Genomic DNA, 24,141 nt, shown 5'->3' with positions numbered 1-24,141 from the left:
AACCCAGTCGATGACTCCGGTCTTGATGAATAATTAGTAATTTGGTGATGGAATTAGCGACACTATTGAAGATACTAGAAACTATAAGAATACTGGTTATAAATCCATTAAGATTCGAGTGATGTTCCTTTCTGAAGTAGAGGATTCAAGATATTTGAGTACTTGAGCGATATCTGTTTCTTGCGCGTTTTCACTTAAAGTTTTGATTGTTATGATTGTTCATTACTGATTTACTGTTTTTGTGCTGAACTTTAGCAAGCTTCGGTTGCATTTTATTGCTTGTGATTTCGTACTTTAATATAGAAAAGGTGTCGTTATTTGCTGGATCTTTCACCTCACAACTCAAGGAAGAAGTTTTCGGTAATTTTCCATAATATGAGGGGTGTTCAAATGAAAAGGGTAGGAAACGCCATAAAAACCGAAGTGGTTAAAATTTGAATGCTGCTTTAGAATAAAATAGTGTGACATCTAGAAAACGGAATGTAATGTCCTGCACGGTTGTGCGCATGCGTAGGCGCCCGCACATGACGCAAATGAGAAGCAAGCAGTTATGTCCAATTGATGCTGAGGTCCGATACTCATCGAATTCCTCGAAGATGGAAAAACCATTAACAATGTAATTTACTCCGAAACATACCATAGCTTGCGCAAGTCCATCAAGGGCAAAAGACCTGCTTTCTCACGGAAGAAGTGAATCTATTTTACGATAACTCTCATCCACACATGTCTTTCACAAAATGTATGATGACCACTTTCAAGAGATAGCAGCTTGAGTATCCGCCCTACAGTCCTGACATATCGCCCTGTGACTTCCATCTATTTGCTCCGCTAAAAAATATCTCTGAAGGAAGCGCTTCAACTCGGACGATGGACTGAAGAACATAGTAGAGGATTGGCTTCTGTCAAAATCGCAGGAATTCTGAAAATAGGAAATCCTTCCCTAACGCAAATGTGGGATAGTTGTGCTCAGGCCTCTAGTGATTACTTGAAGATTTCGATTATACCTATAATGTCGTTTCGTACCGTTTCCTTTAAACACACCTTATAATGTGTTTGAAAAATTAAAATTTTCAATTCAATTTTAGTTTATCTAGAAATTAGAGTAAGAAAAACTTTTCTTTCTAACTAGATAAATATTTATTTCATAATGACTATGTTTCAGATATAATTAAGTCTTCAAAAATCATTATTACAATCACACGTGTGTGTCAGAATCAAAGATGAATATAAGATTTATAAAATCATCAAATTAAACGAATAAAATTTCGAAATTACGTATATGTCGTTCGCAACAAAACTTCAAATTTTGAACGAAATCCATTAGTGGGAAATCTTCTCAAGTACATATTAATATGGTAAACAGTTATTTAGATAGATACATATTTGCATTCGTTTCGTTGTCAATTTTGTAGATCTGCGTATAAATTTGGGATCAAATTTAATAGCTGCGTAAATGCATATTGGTCTCTCTATTTCCGTGGATTAGTCTTTGCGTGCGTTTTTGCAAACGATAGGTAATAAAAACAGGATTTCTGAGGATTGTTTGTTTGCATATTTGTAAATGACGAATAAAAAAAGCAAATTGTTCGAATGAATTTAAGCGAATTAGAGTAGACTAAGATCTGCAAATATGTCTAAATTTAGAACAAATATGGCTGTCATTTTGGCTTCCGATTTGTAAGTAATCACGGCAAAATAACATAATGTTCTAATTTATGAAAATTGATATGTAGTTTTTACACCACAACTGTAGATCTGCCAACTAGATGAGGTTGAAACTGCATATTTGATTTTCTTAGTAATATAAAGTTGCCATATTGGGTTGAGATGAGAATATGTAGCTAGGTTGATTTGATTCAGTAGATTATCCACAGTTTGGACTAATGATATAAACTCCCTGTATTGAACAATGAATTGTACGAATTGTCTGTGTATGGTGAAATAGTCTCCATGTATTGAACAACTGTCTATTGGACTGTTGAAACAGCTTCCACGTATTGAACAATTGTTTTTTGGATTACTGAAATAGTCTCCAAAATCAGAGCTTATCTAATTCGCACTAACGGGAAAATACTTGATATCCACTTAAATTTATTTTAAAGGAACACATTAATTTTTTTTCTATATTTATTCAAATTTCAAATAGCGATAAAATAACTATTGTTAATGCAATTTTTATCGAAATTTTAGTTACACACAGATAAACCAAAAACGTCACATATTTATAAACTCACGTTTCACTGGGTTCATCTTTAAAACCTATTAACTTATACAAAATTTATTCTTCTCAGAATTAAATATATATTTTTTATACAATATTGAAACAGGAAAAATTTTATTTTTATAAATTGCACTCAATAATATCGAAGTCATTTATGTTAATTGCATAACTTTATCTTTATTAAATGTCTTCTGTAATTATGTTTGCAAAATAAAATCCGCCAGGCAAAATAAAGTAATCAAAAATGCTGAACATACTTATGACAGCAATAATCATACATATTTATAACATACTTTTGGCAACAATTAACCGTTTTAAAATAACTAATCATTGCATTAGGATAATAAAATCAACTAACATAAGCTCAGAACACACACAAGATTTGAAAATTTAAATTATTCATTCATTTTCAATAAGAATTTAAACAGTTTGAATATTTTGCAATGCTTCTATATGTTCAATGTCTCACTTTGGCCTAACTTGCTGCCTTTCACACAATGATGTTTTCACAGGATTGCCGAGTTTGCATCTATCCTTGCGATTGTGTAATATGTTGCCACAGAATTTTAAACCCAAATTAGTAATAAAAAAAAGGAACAAAAACTTACCTCGTGAATCTCGATCAATGCATGTGCTACTGGAACTTCGGAATCTGAAAAAGACAATAAAATTGGTTTTAAATCGTAAAATTACATCGTGATCTTAAATTTAATATTATTAAAACTATTTTGATATTGTTTTAGAAATGAATGTTTTAATAAGAATTAATCAAAACTTATGAATCAATAATAAGCAAACTAAGCCTTTTTTATTACTTTCGGATATACGAAGTATACAGAAAATATTGTAACTATTAAAAATTTCGAATTCAAGATTCTGATGAATTTCCATGCATTCCATATACTAATTCAAGTAAATTTAATTAACAACAAAAATAAACATATTACACAAAAATAGTTAAAACACGTTTCTCGTCTTTTGTAAACTTTCAATATAAAAAGAAAGTTAAATAATTCTTATAAATAATTCCTTAAAATGAAACATTTAATTTTTGACTATCTTTCATTAAATAGTGCAATTATTTAAAATAAAACCAAAATGTCATAAAGAAGCGCTGTGTTTTTACAAACAGCTACTAATAATAAGAGTCAACACAGAAAAGTACTTCTTGATTTTCTTTTTTCTTTATTAAATATTTAACTTCCAAGAGATTCTTTTCAATTTCTCATCATATTCTCTAAGGATTTTCAGATTTATCCTACTTACAGTACTTTTATAAAATTCATACCGTAAGATAATTAGATAAATTAATTATAATAAATGCTTATGCTTATATAATTTCATTAGAAACGCAATGAAGAAGGCATCATATTATTTGAATCGTAACTGAATTAGAACGATTTCCGTATATGTGACTTCAGCAAATAAAACTACGGTTGTTGTATGGAATTTACAAAAAATGCCTTTTGAACAGATTTTCTTCTTTGAATAATTAGTGCCAAAAATCTAATCGCAATAATTGAAAAGATTTAATTAAAACAATTTTTTATGCGGGAAGTTTGTCAATAGTAATCAGTGTGTGTAATCGCTAAGCATTTGATAATCACATCGGTATTCATTTCATTGTTTTGCATTTATTTATCATATCAAAGAAGTAGCCTGCATAATTTGCATCTGTTCTAAAGTCGATTCTAAAAGTAGGAATGATTACATATAGCTAAAAACTCAATTTTAGCACAGGAGAATTATTTTATACTAATTGCCTCTTGTGACTAGTTGGTTTAATAGGATTGATAGTTGCTAAAAATTTCAGTAAAGAATTTTGTAACTTGGCAATTTTTCCTTAGCAAAATTGGTTTAAAATTTAAATTTTGACTGATATATAATTCAAATTACTTCAGGAAGTTTTAACCTTTCTGCTCATTGTACTGTACATATCCTTAAATTCCTGCCAATGCCTTAATATATCCAAATATATCAGAGGAAAGAACAAGAGTATTTAAAAATGGAGGCAATTTAAACATTTTTCACTATTCATTGGTTCTAAAGTTAAATCTTATTTGTAAACGCAACAAAATTTCCAAAATTGCATTAAAAGCATTCCTTATATTGAGATTTTCTGAACATGGAAAAATAATACGAATTTACATATCTTGATCATCAACAATAAGAAAAAACCGGAATGAAATATTAATAGCAAAGTGTTTTTTTTTTTTAATTTGAGTTTCATATCTTCAATGAAATACGTTGTTATAAAATATGTTAAAATTCTTTAAAAAAATTCTTAAAAATTAGAAATTGATTAAATAGAATAATTAATGGCAAATTTAATATCTTTGAAAAGATAATTTTTTAAACTATACGATGCTGTAAACTTCATTTTTGTGAAGTCATATTTTCGGTTTTCTTGTGAAAAAAGTCACACTTAAGGTTAATAAATCGTTTAGTCGAAATTTCGAGCTTCGCATTTCCACCTACTAAAACATATCTGTTGCAAATTTGCTCATTCTAGGTCAAATGGTCTGACCTCAGAAAGCCAATACACACAAACGTAGATAGATATACATTCATCTATATTATCGGTAGAGAGAGAGATTTTTGTTCAATTCTAAATTGAAGAATTTCAAAGTTCACTGCCAAAGGCTGGCTGCCTTTTTGATTTCTCTCGTGGTAGAAAGAACTAGTGGTAGAATTTCAAGTAAGTCTTTTTCAATTACTGGACAAAAGTGTTCGTTTTAATATCTTTTTCATTGAAAAAATATGTAATTTTCGATTAAATTTTTTTGCATTATTTTAAGAATTGATATGAAGGACATAAGAAATAAATTATATCTAAAACAACATATTATTACAGAAACAGATAACGTTTTCTTAGGTCACTACTAATGTCATCGTGGAGATTACGCTTCAACTTCAGAAGATGACAGTCCTTGACCTATAAAGCTATTGAAAATCGAACACAAGGTCTCATTATTATCAGCAATGAAAAGCAAAATAATCAATCAGAAAGGATTTGCAGCTATGTCCCGGCAACGTCACCAAAGGAATGGTTGTACATGATTGATACTTTAACCTACTTTCATTATCATCATATTGTTTGATAATATACTATATCATTAAGCTGAGCATTCACGGTTACTCTCTGCTATGACAATGGAGTGCTGGTACTCCTAAAATTTATCATCAATACAAACCCTCCTTCCTCAGAAATGGCATAAAGGAAGTGGAAAAGTTAGGTATTCAACAAATGTTAATATCTTCTCAATTTATTTGGACTGACAGAACCTCTATTTGCCTTTCATCCTTTTGGACAGAAAGATAGTTAAGCATGAAGAAAATACAGAGAGGGAGAGGTTTTGCCGTCGAACGAATGCAAATATTCTCCATCAGATATGGAGTGAAACTGGATTTGGGTGTTCGTTATTAACTAACTAGTCTAAATGTAAATGTAAATAAATGCAATGGAAAAAAATGTCGTCGCTTTACTGACATGATGGAACATGAGTGGCTTGAACTGGCTTTATGTTATTCTCACAAAAAGGAATTACTCCAACAAACATAATTCGGCGAATATTATTACTCATCCATACATTTTTTAGAAACAGAAGTGCCATCTGTTGGTGACATTTAATATTAAAAAATAGAAATACAATTGAAAAGAGATATGGTAAAAAAAAATGATGATATTCATTATCAACTTGAAATTCATTTTCACCAGGAATAAATTTCAAGATGATAATGAATACCATCATTTTTTAATAACAATTACCGTTTTTTTACTTATGCCATTTTAATAATTGATATTCTTTACTGGGAACTTGCATTATAATAACTGATAACATACGGATACCAGAATTTTCAGCGTATCTCTACTTTATATAGATGAAAACGTGTTTTAAAAATCGTCTCTTTCGTCATTTCCTACGGCTACAAATCTCAGATTTTAAGAAAAAAACTACATCATATAACTAATACTGAATTTTCCATCATCTAACTGTTACTAAAATATTTTAATTCCTCATTAAACATTCGTATTGAATTCAGAATATGCCATTTTTATAACGAGATAAATGACTGATTGCCATATCTATCTCTAAAATAAAAATAATAAAAATTCATATTAAAAATGGAATTCGATAATGAAACTAGGTGTTAATTATTAGAATATGTTTTGAATTTAATTTCTAAAATTTAATTAGAAGTTTTACTAATTAGTAATATAATTATTTATGAAATTAGTATTTCCATTTTCTGTCTCCAAGGCATTAGCGAAATATAAATTGAAATCAACATAAAAACATATTTGTGTGTATACAACGAAGCACATACAAAATAAAAAAAAATCTGCACGATCTGAACAAAAGCCTCAAATTAAATTTCCCAATTACACTCACTTAACACGGCCACTTTGATACTAGGTCAAAGCTAAGAAAGCAAGAAATAACTGCTTCATTAGATTACGTTAATTAGGCCTCTTCTGCATTTTCAACTCGGATATTTACTTTTAAAAAAAAAGCTCGGAAAAACTGACGAAAAGACTGGTTTGAAAGCGAATCGAATAAAGACTGCAAGTTGCATTGTTACAAGAAGAAATGCAAGCACAATGAAGTGGCAATTCATTAATCGAGACAAGTGTGTTTGCGATTCAATTAAGAAGAGCTAAGCAGGCGCATTAATTGTCTTAGAAGGTACACAAGACAATTATGTTGACGTTAATTACCGATGGTTAAATGTGTAAGAGGCAGAATCCATTTCCTGATTTCATAAAGTGATAATTTCCTCTAATTATTTAGCGGCTTTTCGAAAACTCGGAAGGAAACCATGAAAACAAATGTAATGACGAGAATATCTTAAGATTAATGAATGTACCGCAGATGTTTGAAAAGGTCAAATGAGTGAAAGAAAAATGGAGCAGTCGATAAAACACTTCAAAATTCTTCAAATTTATTATGTGAATTGCATTTTCCCGTAAGAGGAGTGTGGCTGAAAAGGTGACTTAAAGTGTGACCACAAAAGAAAGGAGTTTTGTTTATTTTGCATCTTCTATTTTAGTGGCAACTCTGTGCCACTTGAACTTTATGCCCTCCTATTTGGTAGCGACTTCATGAAAGCGATGAAAAGTCAAGAGTGTTTATCTGACTTAGGTCCACAATTAGACAATTTCTTATTTACAAAAGCCACAAAGTAGTAAGTACTTGGAGTCAGATAAGGAGATCTATAAGGCCATGAATGAGGGGGGGGGGGAAATCGACTGAAGACACACACTTCAATCAAGAGATGCGCACGTGATATAATGCTTTTTTTAATTTTCCAACCGATCTAACTTACATAAAAAGGGTAGAGTTGTGACAAATATCAAAAGATACAAACTACATTCATTAAAAGTAGAAGGAAATGAAATAGCATATCGTTGGCTTGATTTCAAAACTATGGAAGTCGGAAAATAGAAATTTATTTAGGATACAATAATAACTGTTTCAAATGTCTAAGTACCACTAATTAATATATCTAAATTGTCTATCAGGAGAGTTAACTCTTGCTTAACAAGGTCTTTAAAATAGTATTTCTCAGTTGTTGTTTTTTTAAATCTAAATTGTCTATAAGGCGAGTTAACTCTTGCTTAACAAGTTCTTTAAAATAGTATTTCTCAGTTGTTTTTTTATTAGAATCCAAGTAAATTCCACAAAAAATTTCAACTTAAGTGGTCTTGAAATGAAGACGACGACAATATATATAATAAAAATGGTTTAAATAAAACAAAAAAACATAAATAATGTCTCCAAATAGAAACAAGATATTTTAAGATAATATAATTCAATAATAAGATATATAATAAATTCCTAAACATCTGGAAAATGTATAAACATATATAATAAAAACTTTTATATGCACATGTAAAAATTAATAAACAGTAACTAGCAGAGACGAGGAGTACGTATAAAACAATAACAAGAAAAAGAAAGAAAGAGATGGTACGTTTAACATGTCTTGGTTAGATGGTTGTAGAGTAACTAAATCGATCCTCTAATCCAATATAATGCATTGCTCGGATAATTCGAGCGATGTTAGGTACAATAAATTGTAAGCTATGCTGACACTTATTTTTGGTTTCTGAGAAATAGAGAAAAAAAATTCAGCGTTTTATCCCAAGCTTCTTTTGTAAATGTATCATTTCGAAGTATATTATTTTTTTTAAAAAAATGTATTGATTTTTCAATTGTATTGTCAGTTATGAAAAAGATGAAACAATAAATAGGAAAAACTTTATGGTGAATTTTAGGTTTAAGACATTTAACCTTTAAGATATGCACCAACCTTCAGAAACAAAATATAGTATACTTCGAAAAATCTTTGGTTATTTTAAAAACATATGCGTAAAAATTGTTCAAAATTTTACATTTGTGTGATTGAAATAGAACGGTGAAAACCTATATGCGTTAATCCAAAGAAATTCTACCGAAAATGAACATAATATGTGATATAGAAAAATAATAAAAATATTGAAATTGGGTGAATATTTAATTTTGGTTCCCATTAGTCTATTTCTACATTACCCAAATAATTTCTGAGAGTAAATATTTGAATATTTGGTTCAGCAGAACTAACTATGATATATATTAACTTATAATACTGCTTCTCTACACTATTAACATCATTCTTAAAAAAAGATTTACAGATACTCTTAATGGCTGTCGAATTAATGCCATGTTAATAACCCCTGCAATGGCGACAAACTTGGCGACCATTTTGAGATAAATATGACACTTCTAGAAAAGGAAGGAATCTTGATGCTGTATTTATTCAAAGCCAATATTTGGATACACGTTTAGAAAATTTGAAACTCTAATGGGAGACTATATAAGTGGAGGCACTTATACAAGCGTGAATTTTTCTCTTTGGAGCATTACTCACGAAACGATTTCTCTATTTGTCTTCTAAGTGTTATTATCATGTTTTGAAAGCTTTTGTTATGAATTTCTAAGAATATTTTCTACGCCTCGGGTGTATTTATCTTCAATGCACTTGTGTTTTATTGTAAAATGAAAATTCGTTTATTGTCATTCAATGCTTTTGATATCTTTTCTTGCATATACTGGATGATTTTCCATAATAATATAACATTAAAAGTGGTTCAGACTTAGTTTTACAAATTGTATTATTATTCTGTTTCCATAGCAACTTAGTATACATTCTTTTTAAAAGATATAAGCGGAGAAATTAGTTTTAGAAACAATATTTATTTAAATAAAGCAAATCCAACAAATCTAGATTACTAAACAATGAGAAAATGGAAGCTGAAAAGAATTATAAATCCATGCATTGTCTAGTGGTACATTTATAATTGTCGCTCATATCGCGAACGAGATAAAATTTCATTTATATGTAAATATTACATCCTAGAACACTGATGAAAAACGGATTGATTTTATGCAAAATATTTATTTTTAAATTATTTTCAGCGAAATATCGAGATATGCCAATAATTAATTATTTTTATTTTGTTTATTATGTAAATGCATTGAAACAGAATTAAATATCGAGGCACGACAATAATTAATTATTTTTGTTTTGTTTATGTTTTATGCAAGTATATTCAAATAGAATTTTAAAAAAATGCAATTGCACCTGATTAGAAAAGAATAGAATAAACATAAAAATATCATTAGTGAATTTAGAAATGAAAGGAAAAGATTTATTCTTTTAGAACGATGAATAAAGTCGTGTATTTATTTCAATGACAAATAAAAACAGAAAGTCATCACATTTTTGCCGCGATTCAAAATTTCTGTTTAAAAGGGTGGTTTTTATTTTTCATTTTAGGAGTAATAACATTTTTACAAACAAATGTCCTAATTAAAAATGATATTCAGAACATAGCAATAAAAAGCATATTTTCCAAGGTCTGTTTTAATAAATACTTATCTATGTCAGCAAATATTTCGTTCTGTTTATTTTCTTCACAAAAGCAAAATACTATCTACTTCAAAAATTATTATAAACTGTATTTTTTAAATCCTTATCTGACGAATGTTTGCTTTTTAGAATTGTAATTTTGGTGTTTAAAGCAAAGAATCTGAATTATGAAAGCAATATGAATATCCTATATTTCAAGTGTCCCATGGAATTATATCTGGATCAAACGAACAACGCATTTTTCAAGCAGATTTTTTTAAAAAATTTGGAAGTAAAAAAATATCATTCAAAATTGTAGAAATCAAAATAGTATTAATCAAATATTCTGAATAAATAGAAAATTTAATTATAGTATTATTTCTAAAAAGGCTTCAAGATTTCAAAAATTTTCTTTCCAAAATTTTTCAAATAATTTCTTTATAATTTAGATCTTTTATATTTTTAAGCTTCTATTTTTTCTATTATGTAAACCCAGAAGTTGCTTTACTGGATATTGCTTTTTATATGGAATTGAAACAAAATCTGAATTTATTTATCGATTGATGGTGAATCTTTTTAATTACTGAATTACTGAATTTTCAATGATGCATAAAGTTTAAAATTCAGGCAAATTCTACAGTTCAAATGGATATAAAAAAATACGACAATTCTATATTAGGCAGGAAAATATTTCATTATTTTATGTTCAAAAGCAATTATTTATAAGAGCAACAAAAAATTTCTGCAATCTTTAGGATAATGAGGGTGCAAACATCCAAATGATGATTAATTAATAAAAATAAAATTGTTTGAACTTCTGAATTCTTATTGGCAAATGTTTTCACGAAAATCATTTCAAGACTGCAAAGCCATCATAATTGACCGTTAAATGACCATCAGTTAAATTAACAAATCGAATTATTTTTTTCTAATAAAGATGACAGAATGACATCATTAGAAAAATGACAACCATAAAGAATTATCTTTACTTTTCCACATCATCCGGGGTCAACTGAAGGAATGAATAGTAACATTTTGGACTATGTGATCAACACATTATAGTTCACATAACAATATCGATTCTAACACAGAGATACGGCATTTCATTGCCTATGAACTAAAAAGACCTTTACCAATATTATTATACCCATCAGAGAAGGCAGCCATATTAGTTACATAACAACTTCCATTCTCTGTTCTTGATGTCTCCCGTTTGGAGTAAGAAAATAGTATAAGAAAATAGTATAAGAAAATAGAATGATCCAAAATTCAACTGAGTAACTTCTTGGGACGATCGGACTTCTTAAATCTTTTGCAATAGCTCACAGAATCGAAAACGCAAAAGCCATTCGCTATAGGACAGTTTTCCAGTGAATTATGAATGAAAGAAATGATGCACTAAGTAAAGTATATAATTCTGATTGAATGGAAGGCAAATTCAGAACACCACAATATCTCAGTTGTACGATTAACAATATTAAAAGTTCTATACAACATCTTGATAATAATAAAATATAAGATCCATATCGACAACAAACTTTAGTAAGTTACTTAAAGTAAGTATTTAAAGAATTAGCCGTTCAGCACAATACACAATTTGTATATTGTTATTCAAGAAACTGTTTTTAAGAGTTGCGAATTTATATATTGTGTAATGACCTTCCGTACTGGCCGATATTATGGTTCTAAAAAAGTTATTTGTCAGTAATTTTTTTGTTACTGTTTGTTTATATGTCGTTGTGCAATAAATATTCTGTAACGACAACCATTTAGTGTCAGCTCCTCCAAGTGCTTGTACAAAAATGGTTTGTCTTAACATGAACAATCCTTTTTAAAAGTTTATCAGTGGATTAAAAATGCTTAAACTGCATAAATAACCGGTACTATGATAATTCTATCCACGTGGAATAGTCTTCTATTCTCCTGAAACAATACTCAACTATAATAGGAATTTCAAAAATCATCACTTCAAATCACATTATTTCTTCTAATGAAATCTGTTCTATGTTTAATTGAATGTCTAGCATTTATTACCGCTGATTATTTGGATTCCGCAATACCCAAGTTACCGAATTTTTAATTTTGACAACATACCAATATGGCTTTATCAACTCAAAAATAATTTAATACAACAGATGTCATTATTTGAGATAAAAAATAAATACAATAAGGAACATCGATTTCAAATTTATCGCATTATTTATGATAAGGAAATCTGTCCCATGGTTAATTGAATGTATAGCATTTATTACCGCTGATTTTTAATAGAATTTGATTAGGATTCCGCTATTAACAAGTTACCGAATTTGAAATTTTGACAACAGACCAATATGGCTTTATCAACTCAAAAATAATTTAATACAACAGATGCCATTATTTGAGATAAAAAAATAAATACAATAAGGAACATCGATTTCAAATTTATCAAATTATTTCTGCTAATGAAATCTGTCCCATGGTTAATTGAATGTACAGCATTTATTACCGCTGATTTTTAATTGCATTTGATTTGGATTCCGCGATACCCAAGCTCTGAATCCTAAATTTTGATAAAGGACAATGCGGTTTTACCAAAACAAAAATTAATAATTTAATACAACAGATGCCATTATTTGAGATAAATAATAAATACAATAAGGAACATCGATTTCAAATTTATCAAATTATTTCTGCTAATGAAATCTGTCCCATGGTTAATTGAATGTACAGCATTTATTACCGCTTATTTTTAATAGCATTTGATTTGGATTCCGCGATACCCAAGCTCCGAATCCTAAATTTTGATAAAGGACAATGCGGTTTTACCAAAACAAAAATTAATAATTTAATACAACAGATGCCATTATTTGAGATAAAAAATAAATACAATAAGGAACATCGATTTCAAATTTATCAAATTATTTCTGCTAATGAAATCTGTCCCATGGTTAATTAAATGTACAGCATTTATTACCGCTTATTTTTAATAGCATTTGATTTGGATTCCGCGATACCCAAGCTCCGAATCCTAAATTTTGATAAAGGACAATGCGGTTTTACCAAAACAAAAATTAATAATTTAATACAACAGATGCCATTATTTGAGATAAAAAAAATAAAAACAATAAGGAATTCCAAAAGGGGAAAAAAATTCAATATTGTATCACTGTATATTATTGTCACCAGCTTGCGTATTGTCCGAAACTCCTTCCACATTATGAGCAATACAACAGAAGCATGAAAGAAGAAGCATCCAAGAAAGCAACAGCCATTTAAGAAGTATCGCAAGGAAGAAAGAAAGAACAGTAGAAGAAGAAACAGAAAGAACGTAGATCTTTTGTCTCCATTCTTTCTGGCTGGCTCGATTGTTGTTTCTTTGTTCCAGAAAAGCAGCGAGTGGCGAAACAGATGCAATTAGTTAGGCAAGCGCTAGAGAGAAACGGCGCAGATCACAATCCTTTTAGCAGCAAAACAAATGCAGGCAGGGGGTCACCGGGGCCAAAGGGCCGTGATGATTCGTTTTGCGGCAAACGAGATAAGACTGCAGTGGGGAGGCTGAGACGAGGGCAAATATCCTGGGAGGTGGATTATGAGAGAAGGGGGGATTCGTTTGCGTCAGATCAGGGTAGGATCATACCGGGTGGTCGATGGTGCTCGCCGATCCGTGTGTTTGAGGTCTCGGAAGATGGACCAACAGATGGTGAAACAAAGAACAGATACTGGAAACGACAGAAGAAATTATCAAAATGAAATAACAAACCAACCACTGTTTAACTCAGACTTATTTGTCGTTCGAAGAAGAGAAATAATGAGAGGACAGTGGAAATAATAATTTATGTGACAATACTTTTATTTATATTGTAAGTTCCAGACTTTATACAAAGCTTATACAATTTTTATCACTGAAATATTACAGAGCTTATTTTGGCTTCATGCAATAGTTAATACTTGGCAAATAATCATTAGTATCTTCAGAATGATCCAAATCATATTTTTAATTTAAATGTTATCTTATAATATAAAATAACTTATCAGTAATAAATTTAGTGGTACCATGTTGTGTCTAAAATGATCACTTAATTTTAATAACTAAACGTCCATGATGCTATTTTTCATCTTCAAATTAGATATTTTCATATTATGGAGTCACAGTTCTGGTTGGCATTAAAATAGTAAAATTATAATTAAAAGTCTGTTTCATTAAGTTAAGAAATTACATGACAGATTTTTTGGGAAGGAGGAGGAAGAAACTCGTACTTTATTCTTTCGGACTAATGACTAAGATGATAACTGAGACGACATTCTTCTCCATATTCTAAGTAGGCTATGGACAAATCTATTTTAACCCTTTAAAGGGCCATTTTTTCTAGTCATATCATCTTAAAATATTTTTAGGCTTGAAATTAGAATAAGAAAAGGGATTCATTTAACTTATTAGATAAATTTCATTTGATTAATTAATTAATTTGGTTAATTAATAATTAAGTAACAAATCAAGACACGTCATTTTGGGTAAGATAAAGAACTGAAGCATCTAAGTTTCTGTCTTTCTAAAAAAATTCTTATAAAACAGAATTGAAAAACTTAGACGCATTAATTAAATTTTCTTCACTTCAATCGTCGGTAACATTTCATATAACACCTTTCACAAACGTTACAAGATTTATTCTAATATGACCAGAAATGAAATAACAGTGCCAGATATCAAATCTCCAGCAAACTGCGTTGATCATTAATGTAGTGTTTCCTAGTTTTACACTTAATTTAACGCAGAGAGAAATGCAATCTTTTGGAAGCAAAAATGACATTTTTTTTTTCTACCGCGCCGTTGGCAATTCCATTAGTGCAAGTGCTTTTGCAGATGGAGTACCTTTAATTTTGTGAATCGAGCAGACGGTTGACATCATTCTGGCTTTGTAGACGGTCTCAAATGGTCAAATCGAAATTCAACAAGGGCGAGGTTCTCATTTGCTGGGAAATTAATAAAAAAAATGGAATCTCTTGCGAAGCGCATTCGCCATTACGAAAGATTTATTTCTACCTGTAAGAGAGAAGGTGAGATGTGTTTTTGCAGTGCACGAGGAAATGTCAGTACGAGATAAAAATAAAAAGAATGAAAATATTATTAAAAGCACATTTCTTTCTTTTTTTTTTTTTGGTGTATGAAATCTCAGAAAAGATTTGCATTAAAAAAATTCGTCTGGTCATTTTGATACATTTTTATTTTAAAAACATCTTAAATTAAAAAGAAATTGAATTTCGAATTATGTCTGTCAGTTTATGAAAGTGACAACTAAAAAGGATTATAGCAGATGAATATCTAATCCAAAATAATCCAGTGTAAAAATGTTTTAAGATTCCTTCGCCTACATATTTTTATTTCAAATTTACTATGAATTATAGAACCGCTATAACGTGCATGCAAAATAAGTATTTAATATCGTTACAATGTGTGGATGCAAGTGTAGTTTCTAAAATATAAAAAAATACTACTGTAAAATCTATTTAATATGCAGTTTGCAGTGTGAATCTATTGTAATTCACTCCTAATTTTCAGCTAGAATGATTCCTGGTCTTAATATCAAGAGGACAAGATTCTAACTAATCCTTTATATCCTCAGAGACTGTATCTTTAAGTAGATATTTCCATTGTTTTCATAATAGTACCAAAATCATTTTTCAAAAAAGTAACAAATACTTTCTTTAGAAAAGAAGATGCTTTAATTTGTTAAATTGCCTGTACAGGCGGAACAACGTTTCATTTCGTATAGTCATATGACAAATTTCTACAATATTTTCATTCATTATCAAAGTGGAACAAAATCCGAAACTAAATATGTTATAAAGAATTATGGTCTTTATTTTTCACCAGTCATAGCTTATTATTTTTACATTCCCTTGTTTTCTCAGCCATAGAATTTCGAGAAGATTATCTATATTTTAATACATAAAAAACATCATAAAGATATGTGATAATAATTGCAAAATTACTGTTCTAACAGAGAATAGAATAGTAGTCTAAGAATCAGAGATGAATTGAATGATAAATAAATGTATATTATATATATATATATATATATATATATGCCATCAAAAACATAACTTGTAAAAAAAACCAAATCTCGCAACTCAGTTCTTCTATCGTAAAAAGTTGTGAGATCCATGTAATACCAAGTTGGTTCATTTATTCAGTCCCTACTTAAGGGTCCTTCTGTCTTAAGTTATTACGTAATTAGCTAACTTAACAACATCTTATGGTGACCATATCAATCTTAAAAATCGTTTATGGTTTAAATAAATAGATTGACTTGGCAATCGCACTAAACAATCTAATTTAATATAATATGTTGATGTAATCTAATTTAATGTAAAGATACATTGTGTTTTCATAAAAAAAATAATAAATTAAATAATATAAAATTTCTAACTCTGTTAACTACATCTGTTAACTCAGTTATTAATTATTTACAGTATCATATTTACCGATGGGCGTTTACAAACTGTATATCTATTGAAAATATTAAGTGTCATCCCAATTTAATCACAATACATCATCATATAATTAACATCAATCAGACGTAATCAATATTTAGTAGGAAAAAAATATGTAGTATTGTTTGAATATAAGCCTGTATTTGTGTGCTCGTATATTATTAAAACAAGCCAATGAACAAAATACCACATTGTTTTGGTATTTTTGGATACTTAAAGCCCTCGGTTTATTTGGCGATTTGGCATAATGCCACCATCTTGGCGATAAAACCGGGGGACTGTAAATACTCACAAATATTCATTGTTTATATCTATTAAAAATAATAACTGCATTATTTAAAAGAATTGTAGTCATTTAACAATAAGAATCGCAACAGAGAAAATATACAATAACATCAGATAAGTGAAGTAACAATGCATATGTATTACATTATTACTTTATAATATTAATAATTTTTGAGAAAACTTTGTGCGTTTGAGATATTTGCTGTGAATATTTTTCTGGTGAATTTTGTGCTAATATACTATGGATGTCTTTATTAAGATATCAGTTTATCTGCAGCTTTTGATGTGCTGTATTATGGTTGCAGTATACGGAGAATTTGAGTTTGTGATCCCTATAATGGGATATGCATTTTTGATGGAAATGCTTAAATATGCCCATTCAATGTTGGTATTCAAAAATGAGATTGCTGATGACAAAGTGGAAGAGAATGTTATAGAAAACCCAGTAATCCCAACTGTATATGATCGATCTGTTTGGCTCTTTTGCCAAGCTCTTGGAATTAAAGCAAAACTAGCAAATTCTTTCGATAATGGAATTGGAAGTTTTATTCAAACACCAGCGCCTTTAGTACGCTCCACCAAAGTTTGGAGTTTATGCAAAAGTTTGGGCATAAAAGCTAAACTACAATTCCCTGCGAATTATGTAATGCCAAAAGAAAATGACATCCCAACCGTCTTCTCGAAAGACGTGTATTTGCTGTGTACCGCTTTGGAAATCACAGCTAAGTTACAAGATTAAATGTTACATGAATGAAAAATTTCGGATTCCAGTCAACTATTTGTCAATTGGATGAGGATTGCAGATCTCAAGTCTCTGCGAAAATATCTTGATCAGTTCATTGATTGATGTGTAATTGTAAATGCATTACCCTCTGACATATTACTTTACATTCATTTCTTTACGAACTCTGTCAAGAGATCATTCACCTTTCCTTTGGACTCCAGTAACTTCGGTATCATCTAACTTGTAAAGAACAATTCAATAAATGACGAAAGATTCCAAGTGTCTTTGTTCTGACACCTCCCTGCTAATTTGCATATTTTAAAGATTTTTCAGGCAGAAAAATATCAAGAATTTCTGCAAACATCTTCATTAATTTTTGACTGAGAGCTGATAACGTCGGAAATTACCGACACATTCCTTCATATTCTTTCCATTACGAAACTCTATTACTCAAGAGACCATTCACCTTTGCTTTGGACTCTAGTAACTTGAGTATCATCGAACCTGAAAAGAGCACTTCAACAAATGACGAGCGATTCCAAGAGTTTTTATTCTGACACCTTCCTGCTAATTTGAACCTGAAAATAACAATTTAATGAATGACAAGCGATTCCAAGTGTCGTTGTTCTGACACCTTCCTGCTAATTTGATATTTTAAAGATTTTTTCAGGTCGAAAAATATCAAGAATTTCTGCAATCCTCTTCATCCATTTTTGACTGAGAGCTGATGACATCGGAAATTACCGGCACATTCCTTCATATTCTTTCCATTACGAAACTCTATTACTCAAGAGACCATTCACCTTTGCTTTGGACTCTAGTAACTTGAGTATCATCGAACCTGAAAAGAGCACTTCAACAAATGACGAGCGATTCCAAGAGTCTTTATTCTGACACCGTCCTGCTAATTTGAACCTGAAAATAACAATTTAATGAATGACAAGCGATTCCAAGTGTCGTTGTTCTGACACCTTCCTGCTAATTTGATATTTTAAAGATTTTTTCAGGTCGAAAAATATCAAGAATTTCTGCAATCCTCTTCATCCATTTTTGACTGAGAGCTGATGACATCGGAAATTACCGACACATTCCTTCATATTCTTTCCATTACGAAACTCTATTACTCAAGAGACCATTCACCTTTGCTTTGGACTCTAGTAACTTGAGTATCATCGAACCTGAAAAGAGCACTTCAACAAATGACGAGCGATTCCAAGAGTCTTTATTCTGACACCTTCCTGCTAATTTGAACCTGAAAATAACAATTTAATGAATGACAAGCGATTCCAAGTGTCGTTGTTCTGACACCTTCCTGCTAATTTGATATTTTAAAGATTTTTTCAGGTCGAAAAATATCAAGAATTTCTGCAATCCTCTTCATCCATTTTTGACTGAGAGCTGATGACATCGGAAATTACCGACACATTCCTTCATATTCTTTCCATTACGAAACTCTATTACTCAAGAGACCATTCAACTTTGCTTTGGACTCCAGTAACTTGGGTATCATCGAACCTGAAAAAAAGAATTCACTGAATAACGTGTGATTCCAAGAGTCTTTGTTCTGACACCATCTTGATAATTTGAACCTGAAAAGAACAATTCAATGAATGACGAGCGATTCCAAGTATATTTGTTTCGACTCCTTCCTGCTAATTTGAACCTGAAAAGAACAATTCAAGGAATGATGAGCGATTCCAAGTGCCTTTGTTCTGACATCTTTCTGCTCATTTGCATATTTTAAAGATTTTTCAGGCAGAAAAATATCAAAAATTTCTGCAAACATCTTCATCAATTTTTGACTGAGAGCTGATGACGTCGGAAATTACCGACACTCTCCTTTATATTCTTTCCTTTATGAACTCTATTACTCAAGAGAAAATTCACATTTGCTTTGGACTCCTGTAACTTGGGTATCATTGAACCTAAGAAGAACAATTCACGGAATGACGAGCGATTCCAAGAGCCTTTGTCTGCTACTTTCCTGCTAATTTGAACCAGAAAAGGACAATTCAAGGAATGACGAGCGATTCCATGTACCTTTGTTCTGACATCTTCCTGCTCATTTGCATATTTTAAAGATTTTTCAGGCAGAAAAATATCAAGAATTTCTGTAAATATCCTCATCAATTTTTGACTGAAAGCTGATGACGTCAGAAATTACCGATACATTCCTTTCCTTTACGAGCTCTATTACTCAAGAGACCATTCATCTTTTCTTTGGACCTTAGTATCCTGGGTATCATTGAACCTGAAAAGAACAATTCACTAAATGACGAGCAATTCCAAGAGTCTTTGTTCTGACACCTTCCTGCTATTTTGCATATTTTAGATTAGATGCTTTCCTTCTTTACTTACCAGTTCTTATTTGGGAGCTCTACCATACTAAAAACTACTAGTCTTGTTTCAACTTATGCCAGTTCCTCTGTTAATTTCGCTGAGACATCTTGAATTCAGAAATCATTGGAGATCAGGAAAAACTTAAAGATTGACAAGTGATTATAGATGCCCTCTTGTATTGTTGCTGCTTGAGAGTTGTGTCTCTGATGAAATATTTCCCAAAATGTCTTCGTTTTTTAAAAAAATTCCTTTGGAAATTGCTTAAGAGCAGTTTTACTCGATATAATGCAAATGAAAAACGACGAATTCATTGAAAGATCGACGAAATAGATAATTTTTGTTTAAATCTTTCTTAAATATTAACTTCCTTTGCTTCTCGAAGAGCAATTCGCATTTGAAGAACAGTTTTATACGGCTTATCTCTATATCAAGAATAATAAAGATCAATGGTACTGTACAAGCCTCATTGTTTGATATACAGCTAGCAAATTTGGTGAATATATAGCTTATGGAAATAAAACCCTGACTTTCTTGAAACTTTAATTTATTAAATATTAAATAATGTTGACGTTTTTAATTGGAGAATTTAGAGTAATATATATTTAATAGTCGTTCAAGTTTTTTCTAAATTTTATCAATTATTTAAAAAATATTTTTGCTTAATATCTCACAATAAAATACATTATTTCTTTGAAATTTAGAGCGTTTTCATTATTTCATCAAATATTTAATAGCGTGATTTTTTCCATTGCTAAGAAATAAGAAAATTTAAAGAAAAAAGGATTTTGTTTGATATATAAACAGAATACATCTCTACCTGTTATAATAATAAAGATGAATGTGCGTGTCTATGTTGGTCCTTTTTATGCTACCTTTTAGATCTACAGCTTTCACAGTTAGCATATATCTACTTTGGAGAGTGGGAATATGCACTTCGGTATGGTATTTAAAAATTTTAATTAATTAAAAATTATGCTGAATTTTGATGTTTTTCCTATGTACCTTAAATAAATTGCGCTATATTAAATATTAAAATATTATTGCGCTATAAAAAATTTTACACCATTTTAAAATTTAAAAAAAATGTCTTTTTAGCAATTTAGTGGTCTTGCAATTTTTACTTAATTTGGATCTTAATAAAATGATTTTCAGCTATTGGTTACATTGTTGTCCTCGATTTCAAATCGTTTTCATTATTTCATCAAATTTTTAATAGCACGATTTTCAAAGCGCGAGGCTTATAAGGTAGATAAAACACACATTTGCTTTTTTAATAGAGCCAAGATTCATGGGATTAGGTTTCACTAGGAAAGTTGTACAACAGTTTTAGTGACACACTTTTAACGCCTGGCAATTTCACAATTACTTGGATATGAAGTTATATCTGAATAAAATTAAATCTAGCCAATAATCGCGACCAATCAACTGGTTATTAATACTTTAAATAAACATATTGCTGCAATAAAAATTTGCATGAAACATTTTGTAACTTTATAGTTTTTGGTGGAAGATTAATATTGATTTTTTTTTAGAATAATGATGTTTTGAATAAATATAATTTAATTTTTTTAATTATAATAAATATAATTTAAATATAACATGATTTAATTTAATTTTAATTCTTTTTAAACAGATGAACTTTGATGTAGTGTTTTACAATATATGTGTGATATATTTGTTACAATATATTTATAATTTGTATTGTATCTATCAAATTTTGAACGGAATCCATTCAAAAAAAGTCTGTCTGAATGGCTGTTCGAATTTAATTTAAAATGCTATCTACAAAAGGAAGAAAGTTAGATGGATTAAATTCGGTGAATAAATTTAGTATCTAAAAAGTAGATATGTATCAAATTTGGCTCGGTATCGGCCAAAAGATTGACCGTTTGTCAGTCTGCACTTCCACAAGCAGGAAACTCCAAAACGCAGTGACTCGAATATACTAAATTTAGTATGTGATTTTTGTGACAACGATTGTAACATTGAGGCTAATGTTGGTTTCAATTTGTCGGAAAAAATTCTTTGTAAATACACATTCGATATATTGGTGATTGTATATTTATTACATCCCAACGATAAATCTCCAAACTAATTCGCCAAAGATTGCGCGCTAAGTGGATTTTTTGTAATTATTATTCAGCAATGACATGCGGTTAATAATACACATGAACATTTATTAGAGAATATGCCAGAAAACTTCGGACAAACAACTCCCGTTAGTTTTATAATAAATGACTTAGTAATTCTGCTAAAAATTATTTACGTCTCAAAATTGAAGTTCATACATATGGACTGCTTCTTTTTTCTTAATTAAATCCCATTTACGGGCACTTTTCCGTTTCCGAGGACCATAAAAAAAATCTCCAACCTGTTGGCGACTTTTTTTACGATTTTTTTTTTGTTGGCGATTTAGCGAAAATAATTTAACTGTCGGCAACATCCCTCGGAATATAATGGCACTTTTCCGTTTTCGTGGGCCGTAAAGAATCACCAAACTGTTGGCGATTTTTTTTTGTTGGATATTTGGCGAAAATAATTTAACTGTCTTCAATGGCCCTCGAAAATGGAAAAGTACCCATTTATATTGCTTGTTTCCTTCCATGATAAATTTCTGTCCATTTTTAATGGTACAGGGTAATTTCTGTTAATAAATTATGTAAATTAAAAAAATGTTATCCCATAGGAATATGAAATTTGAATCTCCATCCTGTTCACCAAATTTCCATAGCTGTAATAACATCTGATTTAAATTCAATGTGACTTAAGTGGATTCTTGATGGAATCGGTTTCTGAACTTATGAGTCTACAATTCTCAATAGATACCAAATAAAGTGAAGAAGTTTGTTCAAAGAAACGTTCAAGATATATTACGCTGCTTGTAACTGCTAAAGGAATGAGGAATTTCTTCGCTATATTTCTTCTTTCTTCATAGGCGACTTCAACGGAAATTTCAGTTGTCTTTTAGGGCAAGAACAAATGTAAATTCACCATTTTTCCATCTTTTTTGATAAATATCATAGCTTTTATTTTCAGTTTAAAAGAATTAGAGTTTTTCAAGGAAAAGAACCTTGCATTTGTTATTGTATTGAATAATATAAAAATAATTTCTTGAATTCAGATATTTGATGCGAAAGCAAATGTAATAAAAATTGAAAGCAAAGAATAAATAATCTAAATAAACTGAAATTATAACGAATATCGTATTTTCGTATTTCGGAAACGCATCTTTTTAATACACGTATTCATTTAAAAAAGTTTTTATAAATTAATTTTTAAGAAAAGACTTAAAAATTAATACGCCATCTCTCGCCAAACATGAGAAAAGTGTACCAAGCATAGCCAACACCTCAAAAGTGATCTATCTTGGATGGCTTCAGGAAATGGTAAAAGTTTTTCTTTACTTTCAATTAATTAAGCAATTAATTAGGATTAAATTAATAGGATAAATGTATTTGGCAAGAAAAAAATTCAACTTTATTTATAAGGAATTTTTCTTATATCCAACCCCTTTTTTTTATTCGAATCATCATGAAAAAGAGTAATTTAAAATGAGACATTTTCATTTGTAGGCAAAATTAAATAAAATTAGATGATTAATTGATAATTAAGTTTTAAATTTTTTTTATTCTTTATGAGAATATATAACTATTCAAAATTTTAGAGCTCAAGCATGCCAGGAAATGAGTGAAAAATTTATCATAACATTTCAGGTTTACAGCCATTAAATCTTGAAATATGAGATATTATATACTGAATAGTCTAGTAAAGTAAAGTAAAATATAAAACCGCACCAAATTACTTTTGAGTACGGATTTCCAATGCCCATAGAAATTCTAAACTGCAGTGTTTGCCCAAAAGAATACACTTTATTTAAAATTCTACAACCTAAACTGTATTTTAACGTAGAAATTCACATTTTATATATACTGAAAACAATAAGTGTCAAACTCAAGAATTTTATTTCAGAAATATGTTTTGATATCTTCGCATATCACTGCTTAAAAAATATATTTGTAAACGTATCTTCAAAATCCTCCAGTGGTAAAATTTGACACAGAACTGCACTTTTTTTTTTCAAAAAATTCCATACAAATTTTGATATATCTAAGCCATTACATTTTTGAGTTATTCTATTTACATGTTTCTGTTAATATAAACCGACAGACGGTCAATCGCTTTTTGGATTTGGCTCAAAGTTTCAAAC

At 29.8% G+C, this 24,141-nt stretch overlaps 1 protein-coding gene across 2 annotated transcripts in view; it reads right to left on the bottom strand.

Moving 5' to 3' along the window:
* Positions 1-24,141, bottom strand: part of LOC129969127 (uncharacterized) — a 619,939-nt gene that overhangs the window by 223,167 nt on the left and 372,631 nt on the right. For both annotated transcript variants that reach the window (XM_056083546.1, XM_056083547.1), the window contains exon 3: positions 2,830-2,873. In XM_056083546.1, the coding sequence (XP_055939521.1) occupies positions 2,830-2,873 (44 nt within the window). The remainder of the gene's footprint in view (positions 1-2,829; positions 2,874-24,141) is intronic.

Source organism: Argiope bruennichi, chromosome 5 (assembly GCF_947563725.1).
Source record: "Argiope bruennichi chromosome 5, qqArgBrue1.1, whole genome shotgun sequence".
NCBI lineage: Eukaryota > Metazoa > Arthropoda > Arachnida > Araneae > Araneidae > Argiope > Argiope bruennichi.
The sequence above is the reverse complement of the archived record's forward strand: the minus strand, read 5'-3'. Positions and strand labels throughout refer to the sequence as shown.